Source organism: Coregonus clupeaformis, chromosome 13, assembly GCF_020615455.1.
Source record: "Coregonus clupeaformis isolate EN_2021a chromosome 13, ASM2061545v1, whole genome shotgun sequence".
In the NCBI taxonomy this organism is placed as follows: domain Eukaryota; kingdom Metazoa; phylum Chordata; class Actinopteri; order Salmoniformes; family Salmonidae; genus Coregonus; species Coregonus clupeaformis.
Window position 1 is genome coordinate 30142216 of NC_059204.1, and position 15236 is coordinate 30157451.

At 41.4% G+C, this 15236-nt stretch overlaps 2 protein-coding genes across 2 annotated transcripts in view; both read left to right on the forward strand.

Annotated features, from left to right (window-relative positions):
• The first annotated feature begins 640 nt into the window (after positions 1-640).
• Positions 641-6481, forward strand: LOC121580172. The gene is made up of 14 exons (XM_041895229.1): positions 641-683; positions 1036-1174; positions 3081-3171; positions 3409-3463; positions 3549-3585; positions 3726-3854; positions 3970-4095; positions 4349-4388; positions 4497-4531; positions 4718-4806; positions 4935-5240; positions 5357-5427; positions 6086-6202; positions 6315-6481. Exons 2-13 carry the CDS (start codon positions 1057-1059, stop codon positions 6096-6098), a joined length of 1110 nt encoding a protein of 369 aa, XP_041751163.1. The 5' UTR covers positions 641-683; positions 1036-1056; the 3' UTR covers positions 6099-6202; positions 6315-6481.
• A 277-nt stretch (positions 6482-6758) lies between these two features.
• LOC121579231 (folliculin-interacting protein 1-like) overlaps positions 6759-15236 on the forward strand; it is a 47497-nt gene continuing 39019 nt past the window's right edge. Inside the window, exon 1 of the mRNA XM_045224326.1 lies at positions 6759-6957. Coding sequence (XP_045080261.1) covers positions 6869-6957 — 89 coding nt within the window. The 5' untranslated portion in view covers positions 6759-6868. The remainder of the gene's footprint in view (positions 6958-15236) is intronic.

Below are 15236 nucleotides of genomic sequence, written 5' to 3' on the forward strand. Positions count from 1 at the left end.
GCTTATGGTCATGTAGCAGCAGTATGTAGGAGGGAGATTCCTAGATGTGAGAAGTGTGCAGGAGGACATGAGACAAAGGAATGTGTAGTATTGGTGGAAAGAGTTGTGTGTGTTAACTGTAGGGGTACCCATGGTACTGGAGATCAGAGGTGTCCGGTGAAAGGCAGGTTGAGGTTGCCAGGTTCAGAGTAGTGCAGAAGGTGTGGTATGCTGAGACAGTAAAGAGAGTAGAAGAGGAAGATGTTGGCCGAGGCTAATAGAGAGTGATAGGAATAACATGTGCTTCAGTAAGGTAGTTTTTTTGGCATTCATGGCCATGGTTGTCAATTGTACGGCAGCAATGGAACTTAAATCACAGAGGATAGATGTTCTGGTGGCAGCTACAGAGAACTACTTGGGTGTATGATATTTTACTGCAGAAGAGTTACAAGATGTTTTGAATGATAGTGTCCCATCCTTCAAGGCTGCTGGCCTGGAGTAGGATCAGATAGGGCCGAAGTAGTGGAATAGTGGTTAGGTTTTAATGGGTGCCATTTTTTTCACAAAGTGTAATGAATTCATACCACAGAATAGTAGGCTGATACACAGCCAATACAGTAGGTGGCGCCATGCACCTATAATATTTGTTTTGGACCGCCATAATACCAAAGAAGAAGCTGCTGACGCTCCAGAGGCCTACAGAGGTTTGTGAGAAATTTTTTAAAAAACGAGCTTTGGCCAATGACAACGTTTTAATAATTGAATGAAGAATAGTTTGTTCAAACTGTATCTTTCTGATTAGTTGGTTTGCTGGCTTTATACCTTGATCTAACAAGTGAAACACCTGCCTGGCCAAAAAAACAAACAAATGTTGGCTACCGTTAGCTAGCTACTGTAGCTAACTTAGCAGGCGTCATTATCGGGTCACTCAAACACGTTAGCTAGCTAACAAGTTTGAAAGTTCATTCTCACCTTGACTTCATATAAAGTGGATGTAAATACATATATGAGCCTCCTAATAGTGTTTTGATTAAACTGTAACTTTTCTCTCCAAAGAATAATCTTGTTTTTGATGGAATGGTTCGTTCAAAACGTCGGAGTGATGACACCATCACAAGACGAGAAGGAATGCTCAGCCGCAGCTCCAGAAGGCAGAGTCGCGATACACCTTTGAAGTCAGGTGGCACAAGAGGCAGTAAGAAATGGGATGCCTTTCAGTGACAGTATGAGCTACTATGATTATACCTGTCCTGAAGGCCATCTCTCCCCTGATATCTTCATACACAGATAAGATGTAGCAATCTATAAAGTATTACAAAAACAGTTTCAGACAACCAGCTACACACGGATCTACAGTACCAGTCAAAGTTTGGACCTACATACTCATTCAAGGGTTTTTCTTTATTTTTTAAAACTATTTTCTACATTGTAGAGTAATAGTGAAGACATCAAAACTATGAAATAACACATATGGAATCATGTAGTAACCAAAAAAGTGTTAAACAAATCAAAATATATTTTATATTTGAGATTCTTCGAAGTAGCCACCCTTTGCCTTGATGAAAGCTTTGCACACTCTTGGCATTCTCTCAACCAGCTTCATGATGTGGTCACATGGAATGCATTTCAATTAACAAGTGTGGCTTCTTAAAAGTTAATTTGTGGAATTTCTTTCCTTCTTAATGGGTTTGAGCAAATCAGTTGTGTTGGGACAAGGTAGGGGTGGTATACAGAAGATAGCCCTATTTGATAAAAGACCAAGTCCATATTATGGCAATAACAGCTAAAATAAGCAAAGAGAAATGACAGTCCATCATTACTTTAAGACATGAAGGTCAGTCAATATGGAACATTTCAAGAACTTTGAAAGTTTCTTCAAATGCAGTCGCAAAAACCATCAAGCGCTATGATGAAACTGGCTCTCATGAGGACCGCCACAAGAAAGGATGACCCAGAGTTACCTCTGCTGAAGAGGATAAGTTCATTAGAGTTAACTGCACCTCAGATTGCAGCCCAAATAAATACTTCACAGAGTTCAAGTAACAGACACATCTCAACATCAACTGTTCATAGGAGACTGCATGAATCAGGCCTTCATGGTCGAATTGCTGCAAAGAAACCACTACTAAAGGACACCAATATGAAGAAGAATCTTGGGCCAAGAAACACGAGCAATGGACATTAGACCGGTGGAAATCTGTCCTTTGGTCTGATGAGTCCAAATTTGACATTTTTGGTTCTAACTGCTGTGTCTTTGTGAGACGCAGAGTAGGTGAACGGATGATCTCCGCATGTGTAGTTCCCACCGTGAAGCGTGGAGGTGTGATGGTGGGGGGGTGTCGGGCATTTATTTAGAATTCAAGGCACACTTAACCAGCATGGCTACCACAGCATTCAGCAGCGATACGCCATCCCATCTGGTTTGCTCTTGGTGGGACTATCACTTGTTTTTCAACAGGACAATGACCCAAAACACACCTCCAGGCTGTGTAAGGGCTATTTGACAAAGGAGAGTGATGGAGTGCTGCATCAGATGACCTGGCCTCCACAATCACCCGACCTCAACCCAATTGAGATGGTTTGGGATGAGTTGGAATGCAGAGTGAAGGAAAAGCAGCCAACAAGTGCTCAGCATATGTGGGAACTCCTTCAAGACTGTTAGAAAAGCATTTCTCATGAAGCTGATTGAAAGAATGCCAAGAGTGTGCAAAGCTGTCATCAAGGCAAAGGGTGGCTACTTTGAAAAATATAAAATATTTGTCGAACACTGTTTTGGTTACTACATGATTCCATATGTGTTATTTCACAGTTTTGATGTCTTCACTATTATTCTACAATTAAGAAAATAGTAAAAATAAAGAACAACTTTAGAATGATTAGGTGTGTCCAAACTTTTGACTGGTACCTTACATGCAGCACAACTGGTGGACAAAAAAAGTTAACCAAGCCCAGCAGTATACTCATTCCCAAGCAGAGGAAGCTAAACCTTGCTCATAGCCGATCATTAGGTTTGACTACTATGGTTGCTGATAGCTTGCCTGGCAGAAGCAAATTGGTCTGGATGCCAGGCAAGCTGATCACATCTTTTGTTTAAATTTCAGAACTGAAACGACTCTTCCCTAAACCCCTCTGCGCACGGCCAAAAGGCCATGTTCTGTCACCCATAAATGAGTCAACATGCACTGACCACGGGTGAGTTGCTTCATCTGCTCAACAATTTATAACAGTTAGAAAAGGTTAAGTCCCAAATGGTACCCTATTTCCTATATAGTGCACTACTTTTGACCAGAGCCCTATGGGCCCTGGTCAAATTAGTTCTCTAAATGGGGAGTAGGGTGCCATTTGGGATGCAGACAGATAAGATTTGTAGCTAGCATTAACGGGAATTATCATTCCTAGTACATCCCATTGTTATGCTTACCTCAACAGATCTGTCTCGTCAACTGCTCCCTGGATGAACAGAATGCTGGAATCAAATGGAACTGTGAGTGAAAACATTCATTAAACCAGTTCGCATCACCTCCAATTCACTCTACTTTAACTTATCACGCTCCATTTTCTCTTTTCAGGAGAGCACAATAAATTCAAGCACAGAAGACAGTTCAAGTTGAGTTTGGAACATGTTTTTTTGTCAGTTCATGGATAAACCCATGCTCACTTTGGTCCTTCGTGTTTTTTGGATTGGTAATTGCAAATGAATGGGTCAGAAAGTTAATTATTGAACGTAATGTTTTTTCTATGTGCAGTTTCACAAGTGGGTGTTTCCTCCCTCCTGTTGGATTGTGATGAGACTGACTCTGCTGACATCATCTCCAGCGATACCAGCTCCAGCAGTCTGCCCTCACCTGAGCTGTTCCGCAGAGAGGAAGTCTATGGTGTGTGTGTTGGTCTAGGACACAACAGGCACTGTAAAAAGACATGGCTGACGGCCCATGCCCTAAGAAGTTGAGTGACAGGGTTTTTTCAATCCCATCTTTTTTTGCGGTTTAGAAGAGATAGTGGCCTTCCCCAGTGAGGAGATGTTGGACCTGCATGTAAAGAACTCCACTCTCCTAGATGTCAGCCATGCTGAGGACATCCATATGCAGCAGCCTCCTAACCTGTCTTCCATCATTGGTAAGAGATACAGCACAATACTGGACATACATGATGTTTCCCAAATGGCACCCTATTCACTTTATAGACTACTATTTTTTATCTGTGCCCATAGTGCACTACTTTTGACCAGAGACCTATCTTGGGAAAATGGTGCCATTTGGGACACACAAAGTTTCTTTTTTTAAAGAACCCTGAAACCTTGTCAACCTTGGAGAGGTTTAGTATTCCATGCTTCCTAATGTTCACAAAATGTACTTTTCTTTCTTTGCAGACATCTCCCAAATGAATGATGGAAAAGATCAGGAAAAAAGGTAGATTTGATTGAATGGCCCCGCCCCTTTTTATAAGATGTGAAATTAACTTTTTCATAGAATTAAAAGTAATTTATATTCTAACAAATAACATTCATTTTTTCACAGCCATTTAGCACTACCCATTAGAAGTACATCTTCAGGTATTTGCTTATAATTTTACATTTACATTTAAGTCATTTAGCAGACGCTCTTATCCAGAGCGACTTACAAATAATATATTTTATCCTGATTTTAAATAACTAATACAGTCATTTATGTAATTTTTTAAAATTGTTATTATGCCTAACAAAAACAGGAGAACACATATAATTTCCATGTATTTGTAGACAAGCTGTTCAATGCCTATGTGTCCATTGAAAGCACACCCCTAGCTGGAGGAGTAACTGTGCCCTCAGTCCCCAAGAAAAGACCAAGGGTATGAAAACGCTCACCTGTCTTGTATTTCTCAGATTCTATCTGAGCTACAAGTGGCATGTAAAGAGAAACTGTGGATCATCTGCAAGTGTAAGAATGTCAGTTAGTAATGAAGTCCTCCTCTCACAGCCAGTGACGATTAGACCCAGGAAGATCAAATGCAGGAAGAGAGTAAAATTCAGTGGCTCTGTTACCGCTGAGAAGATGGTAGTGAACAATGTGGAGCCTGTCAGTGACCATACGGCCAGTGAAGTCAGTGAGAGGACCAGAGACACAGTAGACAACAGAGAGACTGCTGCCCCTGAAGAAGTCCCACAAGTCCTGAAAAGACCCACACATCACTCACCAGAGCAAGCCAAGTTCTTTGACTTTGCAGACAAGAAAGAAAAAGACACCTTCTTTCAAAAGTTGAGGCAGAGGTACTCCTCCGTGAGGGTAAGCATCCTCTCTGAATGGTCAGTCTCTGGATGATTTCAGATGCCATGTATCAGGGATTTGCTGTCATGGTATGTTGTTTGACTGACCATGGTCCTGGTATTTTTTGTCACCAGAGTATATTCGCCAATGTTGATGCTGGTGGGCGTTCGACAGATACATTTGAAGATGAGGGTGATGTTGTTTGGTAAGCACAATTTCTACATAGGATGAAGTCCTGCAGATGTTAGTAAAAAAAATATCTGCAGGACTCTGTTATACCATGCACAGAAATGTCTTGCAGAAATGTCATTACTTGAGACGTCCAGTAGAGGTCATGCCTCTCTTCTCATCAGACCTTTCATTGCGTCCTCTGAAGTATTTCCATGAGTAGGGCCAGGAGTTTTTCCTGACCAATGTGACCGGACCTGGGGTGTATTCATTACGCCAATTCTGTTGCAAAACATTTCTTAAATGGAAGCAAACTGAATGAAACGCGGAGGGACCTACCTGAATAGAAACTCTCGTTTTGCCCCTTTGTGGCTCAGTTGGTAGAGCATGGTGGGACCAGTACAGAAAAAAGTATGAAAATGTATGCACTCACTACTGTTTGCTTCCGTTTGGTTTTTAAACAGTAAACTGTTTCTGTAGTAAATACACCCCAGAAAAAGCTTTTGGCTCTAGTTATTAGCTGTAAATCGGGCTCGAGGTTTTTCCTACTCGGGAGAAATCCCTGCTGGCCTTTCCATGAAACATACTGTTTTGTTTTTGTAATTTATAGTAATGGTTGAGTATGATTGATCTGCTGCTACTTTTGTTCATTTTCCATTGTTGTTATTGAACATTGTGCTTTATTCACTCTGCAGTTCAAAGATGTAAGTACCAAGTAGTTTAAAGGGCTGAACCATCTGTGCAAGGTGTGCCGGTTCCAGCCCTCCAGGACGTAAAGCTACCACAACTTGTAAAAGCTGTCATCAATACAGGTGAGAAAGCAAACAAAGCACATTGTCTGAAGGTCATATTTTAACCTTATTTTACATGCCATTTTCTCTAAACATTAATCTCACAATGACCATTTTCTTCATTCTCTTTTAGGACAATTCTGATCCCCAAAGGTTTTCACAGTCCATGGACAGGTTGTCATGGTTTAAAATAATAAAATAAAAACAACTATGAAATTCTGTTTCTGTAATAGATAATGTAGATACATAATGTTCAAATATTTTAATTTAATTGTTAACATAATAAATTGATAAAATACAGTCCTGCTGTATCTGAGCTTGTTTGACTGAACATGTGAAATATATTTCAGGCTTAGAATTGGAATGTGATGTATACAAATTATTTATTATGTTTTAGGTGTTGAATGTACATTTTATTTGGTGTCTCGTATTGTAACTTTAAGCCAAAACATAAACAGAGCGATTCTTTTGACCACGTGGTGCTTGGCCAAAAATATCAGCCAATCAAGTATTTTCGAGGAGCAGTGGATCGTCGTCCAATCAGAAAACTAGTGGGTTTCCAAGCAGTTCGTGTGACTAATGCCTGTCATATGACTCTGACACAAATGGAGTTAGTTTCAAGGAACTAGGGCTGCACTTGGATTTGAAAGAAAGTGAGACTTTCTGTACCAAATAATTTGGTACAAAATGCCTCCAACTCTTTTCCAGAAACTTTTTAATAAGAGAAATTCATTTTCGCCGCCCCCAAGATGCAACAAAGAGGACCCCGCGTTCAGGTACGTGCGCATGCTATCCACAATAAGCTGCAAGCTATAGCTAGCTAACGTTAGTTGAGCAGCTCATTCTCTTGTGAAAGGGGTGAGCAGAAGTTGTCACGAGTATTAGGTATTAAGATACAGTTATGCAATCCGTAATATGCAACGTGTTTTAACCACCTAGCATTCCGATAACGGCAACTGTATGTTGCCTTTAATTGTTGCCACCAACTAACGGCAGCTAACCCACTCCAACCACATCGTGAAATCGCTTGAGAAAGAATTTGGGTCTTTGTAGAAAGTAAGGCAATGCCTCCGCTCTGTTGTTGGAAATTAGTTGAAGACAAAGTAACACGAGGCAAAGCAAATGATGTTAATATTTTGTGTTGTGCTGGATAGGGTGTTAATCTTGGTGTGTGTAAGTTATCCACTGTAAGTTATCGGTTTTATGTTGAATATCTGTTCACACAAACAACAAGAATTCATAACTAACTAGCTACAATTCAAGAGTATTGTCACTTAGTGCCAAGTACAACCTGCATGTATGCTACTGTACCCAGTCGCAGGCACAGTAGTTGTGTGTACGTGCAACGGTGCACGTGACTGCTCAATGGCTGGGCCTATGACAGCTAGATGGCTGGTAAACTGACGCTGCGCTGTGAAGGCTCAGTAAATACACTAGTTGTGCTATAGTTTCTCTGATTACCATGAATTTACAAAGCATTGATGACATTGACCTTCTGTTACTGCGCATTGGGAAATCCTTTTATAAATTCTTAAATACTGGCGTCATGTCATCCATATCATCCCAAAATATATAATGTTATTTGTGAATTATAGGCCAAAAATTTAAATTTAAAGAAAAATGTCAGGTGTCACTCGCGAGACTCCCGATGATAAATACCCTCACTTATATGTGTCAACCACGTTCTACAGCCAGAAATATGTCCTGTCTGAGGGAGATAAATGGAGCAGAGTGCATTTCACACTTTGGCTTCGATTGGGGCATGGCTTACTATTCCCTTTCTGGCCCACACGTCAGTACATTTCTTTGGCACACAGGCTTCATTCATCAGACACGCAGGACTGACAGACAGGTGTTCACTGTAACAGTCACCCAGGCACAGGTCTGAAGAAGCAACACTTTGGTGTCTCTTACTACAAAATTATTGATTTGCTTATCTGACAGTGACACTACTCGTATACTGACACCTGTGATTGAGCCTTAAGAAGATCTTGTGAATTATCATTCTGAGCAAACTTTTCATCTGAAACAGTTTGTGAGGGCTCGAACACGCTGGGATGGAGATGTCACTGAAAAAGTTAACTTTGTGCCGCCTACTTATCAATGACTCTTCCCTAAACCCATAGTTTTATCAATATGAGACAAGTAAGCAAAACTTAATGTTAAGGAGGCTCTGTTGGACTGGGCCTGGAACAGCACTGCCACATCACTGCACTATCCCTCCCTAAGAATACCAGGCAGGGCAGCATGTTGGCTGACCCTCTGAGGAAAACCTAAACAGCGCTCGTATTTCCCTGGCTATGAGTGACCCAAGGGCAGCATACTGCACATTGCTGAGAGATCCCACCCAAGGGCTTTGTTTGCTCCCCTGCTGCAAACAACTTCCTTCCTGTACCACAGCACAGCCTGAAGTGTGGACTTAACACATTGCTCCTTCCCCAGCCAGATCAATATAGATAATGTACCCTAATCGGGAGGGCCATAATGGTTTTGTTGTGATTTTTAAACATCTGTTTTTCTGGTTCGTTTGGTTACCTTATATATTTTTGAATGTTGTATTGAGTGGTAAGAGCGGGAGAAATGTCATGGGCCAGTTCTGTTTTTCAGATTTTCAATTTCTGTTTGTCTATTAAGCCGTAGTAGTGAAATGGCTGAGAGAGGAGAAATCTAGGCTTAAGTTCCTTCTCCCGGCCCTTTGCACATAGTTTCAAAACAGTGTGTGTGTCATGTGAGGGATCATCAATCATAACGTCTGCCAGAGTATCACATGTCTGTATTCCCCAGTCAGTCACAATCTATAAAAGTAACTGCCAGGTTAGATGAGGGAAAGTTATTGCTTTTTTACTCCCAATGTCTTCCTTCCCCTGTTTTAAGTGATATGTAACTTTCAAAATACAGAAATCATCCCATAATATGCTGCTGCGTTTTGCATCATATGATGCAAATTGTATCATGCGAGGATTTGTGTATTTTGAAAGTTACAGTGGCTTGCGAAAGCATTCACCCCTCTTGGCATTTTTCCTATTTTGTTGCCTTACAACCTGGAATTAAAATGGATTTTTTGGGGGTTTGTATCATTTGATTTACACAACATGCCTACCACTTTGAAAATGCAAAATATGTTTTATTGTGAAACAAACAAGAAATAAGACCAAAAAACAACTTGAGCGTACATAACTATTCACCCCCCCAAAGTCAATACTTTGTAGAGCCACTTTTTGCAGCAATTACAGCAGCAAGTCTCTTGGGGTATGTCTCTATAAGCTTGACACATCTAGCCACTGGGTTTTTTGCCCATTCTTCAAGGCAAAACTGCTCCAGCTCCTTCAAGTTGGATGGGTTCTGCTGGTGTACAGCAATCTTTAAGTCATACCACAGATTCTCAATTGGATTGAGGTCTGGGCTTTGACTAGGCCATTCCAATACATTTAAATGTTTCCTCTTAAACCACTCGAGTGTTGCTTTAGCAGTATGCTTAGGGTCATTGTCCTGCTGGAAGGTGAACCTCCGTCCCAGTCTCAAATCTCTGGAAAACTGAAACAGTTTTCCATCAATAATTTCCCTGTATTTAGAGCCATCCATCATTCCTTCAATTCTGACCAGTTTCCCAGTCCCTGCAGATGAAAAACATCACCACAGCATGATGCTGCCACCACCATGCTTCACTGTGGGGATGGTGTTCTCGGGGTGATGAGAGGTGTTGGGTTTGCGCCACACATAGCGTTTTCCTTGATGGTCAAAAAGCTCAATTTTAGTCTCATCTGACCAGAGTACCTTCTTCCATATGTTTGGGGAGTCTCCCACATGCCTTTTGGCGAACACCAAACGTGTTTGCTTATTTTTGTTCTTTAAGCAATGTCTATTTTCTGGCCACTCTTCCGTAAAGCCCAGCTCTGTGGAGTGTACGGCTTAAAGTGGTCCTATGGAAAAATACTCCAATCTCTGCTGTGGAGCTTTGCAGCTCCTTCAGGGTTATCTTTGGTCTCTTTGTTGCCTCTCTGATTAATGCCCTCCTTGCCTGGTCCATGAGTTTTGGTGGGTGGCCCTCTCTTGGCAGGTTTGTTGTGGTGCCATATTATTTCCATTTTTTTAAATAATGGATTTAATGGTGCTCTGTGGGATGTTCAAAGTTTCAGATATTTTTTTATAACCCAACCCTGATCTGTACTTCTCCACAATTTTGTCCCTGACCTGTTTGGAGAGCTCCTTGGTCTTGGTGCTGCTTGCTTGGTGGTGCCCCTTGCTTAGTGGTGTTGCAGACTCTGGGGCCTTTCAGAACAGGTGTGTGTATATATACAGTGGGGAGAACAAGTATTTGATACACTGCCGATTTTGCATGTTTTCCTACTTACAAAGCATGTAGAGGTCTGTATTTGTTATCATAGGTACACTTCAACTGTGAGAGACGGAATCTAAAACAAAAATCCAGAAAATCACATTGTATGATTTTTAAGTAATTAATTTTCATTTTATTGCATGACATAAGTATTTGATACATCAGAAAAGCAGAACTTAATACTTGGTACAGAAACCTTTGTTTGCAATTACAGAGACCATACGTTTCCTGTAGGTCTTGACCAGGTTTGCACACACTGCAGCAGGGATTTTGGCCCACTCCTCCATACAGACCTTCTCCAGATCCTTCAGGTTTCGGGGCTGTCGCTGGGCAATACGGACTTTCAGCTCCCTCCAAAGATTTTCTATTGGGTTCAGGTCTGGAGACTGGCTAGGCCACTCCAGGACCTTGAGATGCTTCTTCCTTAGTTTCCCTGGCTGTGTGTTTTGGGTCGTTGTCATGCTGGAAGACCCAGCCACGACCCATCTTCAATGCTCTTACTGAGGGAAGGAGGTTGTTGGCCAAGATCTCACGATGCATGGCCCCATCCATCGACCCCTCAATACGGTGCAGTCGTCCTGTCCCCTTTGCAGAAAAGCATCCCCAAAGAATGATGTTTCCACCTCCATGCTTCACGGTTGGGATGGTGTTCTTGGGGTTGTACTCATCCTTCTTCTTCCTCCAAACACGGCGAGTGGAGTTTAGACCAAAAAAGATCTATTTTTGTCTCATCAGACCACATGACCTTCTCCCATTCCTCCTCTGGATCATCCAGATGGTCATTGGCAAACTTCAGACGGGGCCTGAACATGCGCTGGCTTGAGCAGGGGGACCTTGCGTGCACTGCAGGATTTTAATCCATGACGGCGTAGTGTGTTACTAATGGTTTTCTATGAGACTGTGGTCCCAGCTCTCTTCAGGTCATTGACCAGGTCCTGCCGTGTAGTTCTGGGCTGATCCCTCACCTTCCTCATGATCATTGATCATTGAAGGTGAGATCTTGCATGGAGATCCAGACCGAGGGTGATTGACCGTCATCTTGAACTTCTTCCATCTTCTAATAATTGCGGCAACAGTTGTTGCCCTTCTCACCAAGCTGCTTGCCTATTGTCCTGTAGCCCATCTCAGCCTTGTGCAGGTCTCCAATTTTATCCCTGATGTCCTTACACAGCTCTCTGGTCATGGCCATTGTGGAGAGGTTGGAGTCTGTTTGATTGAGTGTGTGGACAAGTGTCTTTTATACAGGTGCAGTTAATACAGGTAATGAGTGGAGAACAGGAGGGCTTCTTAAAGAAAAACTAACAGGTCTGTGAGAGCCGGAATTCTTACTGGTTGGTAGGTGATCAAATACTTATGTCATGCAATAAAATGCAAATTAATTACCTAAAAATCATACAATGTGATTTCTGGATTTTTGTTTTAGATTTTGTCTCTCACAGTTGAAGTGTACCTATGATAAAAATTACAGACCTCTACATGCTTTGTAAGTAGGAAAACCTGCAAAATCGGCAGTTTATCAAATACTTGTTCTCCCCACTGTATATACTGAGATCATGTGACAGATCATGTGACACTTAGATTACACACAGGTGGACTTTATAAAAAAAATTATGTGACTTCTGAAGGTTGCACCAGATCTTATTTAGGGGCTTCATAGCAATGCAAATTGCTATGAACATATGCACGCACTACTTTCCGTTATTTATTTTTCAAAATTTGTTGAAATAAGTTATTTTTTTCATTTCACTTCAAAATGTTGGACTATTTTGTGTGTGTCCATTACATGAAATCCAAATAAAAATCCATTTAAATTACAGGTTGTAATGCAACAAAATTTTGGGACTATGTCAACAATGGACTAATGAAACAAATACCCAAATATATTTTCCTTTAACTTAGGGCTGTCCCCGACCAAAAAATAATAATTGGTCGACTGGAAGTTCTGTTCTTTTGACCAATTGATTGGTCCCCCCCCCAAAATTGTGTATTTTTTCATATATAGACCCACCCTATGTGTTTTAATAAAATAAACTACCCTACCGTTCAAAAGTTTGGGGTCATTTAGACATTTCCTTGTTTTCGAAAGGAAAGCCTTTTTTTTTGTCCATTAAAATAACATCAAATTGATCAGAAATACAGTGTAGACATTGTTAATGTTGTAAATGGCTATTGTAGCTGGAAACAGCAGTTTTTTTATGGAATATCTACATAGGCATACAGAGGCCCATTATCAGCAACCATCAGTCCTGTGTTCCAATGGCGCGTTGTGTTTGCTAATCCAAGTTTATCATTTTAAAAGGCTAATTGATCATTAGAAAACCCTTTTGCAGCTTCATTAAATAGTACCTGCAAAACACCAGTCTCAACGTCAACAGTGAAGAGGCGACTCCGGGATGCTGACCTTCTAGGCGGAGTTGGGCAAAAGAACACTGACACTGGACTTTTTCTTTTTCTTTGTATCCCGGAGTCGCCTATTCACTGTTGACGTTGAGACTGGTGTTTTGCGGGTACTATTTAATGAAGCTGCCAGTTGAGGACCTGTGAGGCGTCTGTTTCTCAAACTAGACACTAATGTATTTGTCCTCTTGCTCAGTTGTGCACCGGGGCCTCCCACTCCTCTTTCTATTCTGGTTAGAGCCAGTTTGCGCTGTTCTGTGAAGGGAGTAGTACACAGCGTTGTACGAGATCTTCAGTTTCTTGGCAATTTCTCGCATGGAATAGCCTTCATTTCTCAGAACAAGAATAGACTGACGAGTTTCAGAAGAAAGTTCTTTGTTTCTGGCAATTTTGAGCCGGAAAAAGAACCCACAATTGCTGATGCTCCAGATACTCCACTAGTCTCAAGAAGGCTTATTGCTTCTTTAATCAGCACAACAGTTTTCAGCTGTGTTAACATAATTGCAAAAGGGTTTTCTAATGATCAATTAGCCTTTTAAAAGGATAAACTTGGATTAGCAAACACAACGTGCCATTGGAACACAGGACGGATGGTTGCTGATAATGGGCCTCTGTACGCCTATGTAGATATTCCATTAAAAACCAGCCGTTTCCAGCTACAATAGCCATTTACAACATTTACCATGTCTACACTGTATTTCTGATCAATTTTATGTTATTTTAATGGACAGAAAAATTGCTTTTCTTTCGAAAACAAGGACATTTCTAAGTGACCCCAAACTTTTGAACGGTAGTGTATATAATATTTGTTACTGCTCAACTAAAACAATCTCGGTCGACCAACAGCCTAACGACAAAACAATCGACCAGTCGACTAATTTGGGTCAGCCTTACTTTAACTTTACTAAAACAGAGGAGGGGAGCCACTTTGTTTCATTTAGCAGATTGCCCCTTTTAATTGAAAGACTAGCCTATTAATCAGCCTGTTTGTGTGAGATTTAGGCTATCAAATGTACAGTTGTGTAACCTACTAGGCCTATTTCTGGAACTCTTCTATGCTCTGTTAGTTAGCAGCACAATCAGGGTTTCTTCATAAACCACATCAAAGCCTTTGAAAAGCTGGTTTTTGGAGTGTACCTGCATTTATTCTTGATTTTAATGTAACTCTCAATTCTAACCCTGGTTTTAATGCTAACTTTCCAAGAGGTTGTCTCCCAAAAGGCACCATATTCCCTATATAGGCTAGTGCACTACTTTTGACTAGAGTCCTATGGGCCCTGGTCAGAGGTAGTGAACTGCAAAGGGAATGGGAGCTATTTGGGACGCAGAGAGTTATGGAACACGGCTTGTGCTATCAATAATGCTAGGTAGCCAGCCTATCCCCGAACGAACTTTACCAGAACGCCTTTGGTTTGGTGTGTTTATCACCGCTAATACTGCTTTTGCATAATAGGGCCGTGGTACCGGCAGTCTCCTTTTTGTGTGGTGTTGCTGGGTGTGGACAATTACAGCAGGAATCAGATTATGAATCATGTTTGATGTTACACTCCATAGACTGATATGAAAACTTCAAGGCCTATCAGAATGTAATCTAGCCCTAACCTATTTAGGAGACAGAGTCCCATATCATAGATGGTGTGAGGTGGCAGTGTTATCTTTAGACATCAGCACACTGACACAGTGCGGAGTTTGTGGGATTATCAAATCTAACCAGAAAAGGCGCTATTACACTGGCTGCGTCCCAAATGTCACCCTATTCCCTAGTGCATTACTTTTGACCAGAGCCCTCTGGTTGTGCACTAGAAAGGGAATAGGGTGACATTTTGGGATGGAACCACAGTCGCCTGATTGCCTACTTTCTTTCTCAGCGAGTGAGACTGTCAATGTTGTAGGAGCTTTTATACCGCATTTCTAATTAGGATTTACTCCAGTGTTTTACCCAAAATACTGACTTTTCCTTTTCCATCTGTGCGGGCCGGCACCCGTGTCTCAATGGGCCATGGCTCCAGCTGACCTGCTCTAACTTGGAGCCAAGGCCCGTGTAGCTCAGTTGGTAGAGCATGGCGTTTGCAACGTCAGGGTTGTGGGTTCGATTCCCACAGGGGGCCAGTATGAAAATGTATGCACTCACTAAACTGTAAGTCGCTCTGGATCTGCTAAATGACAAAAAATGTAAAAAGGCATGGCCACTGGTACCTTTCAGCTGTCATTTACATAACAATGGATAACTGTGAACTTAAACACCTTCTCACAAAGCAACAGTCTTGAATGATGCAGATGTTGTTGATCTGCTCGCCACAAATCTTTAGTGTCTAGAAAATA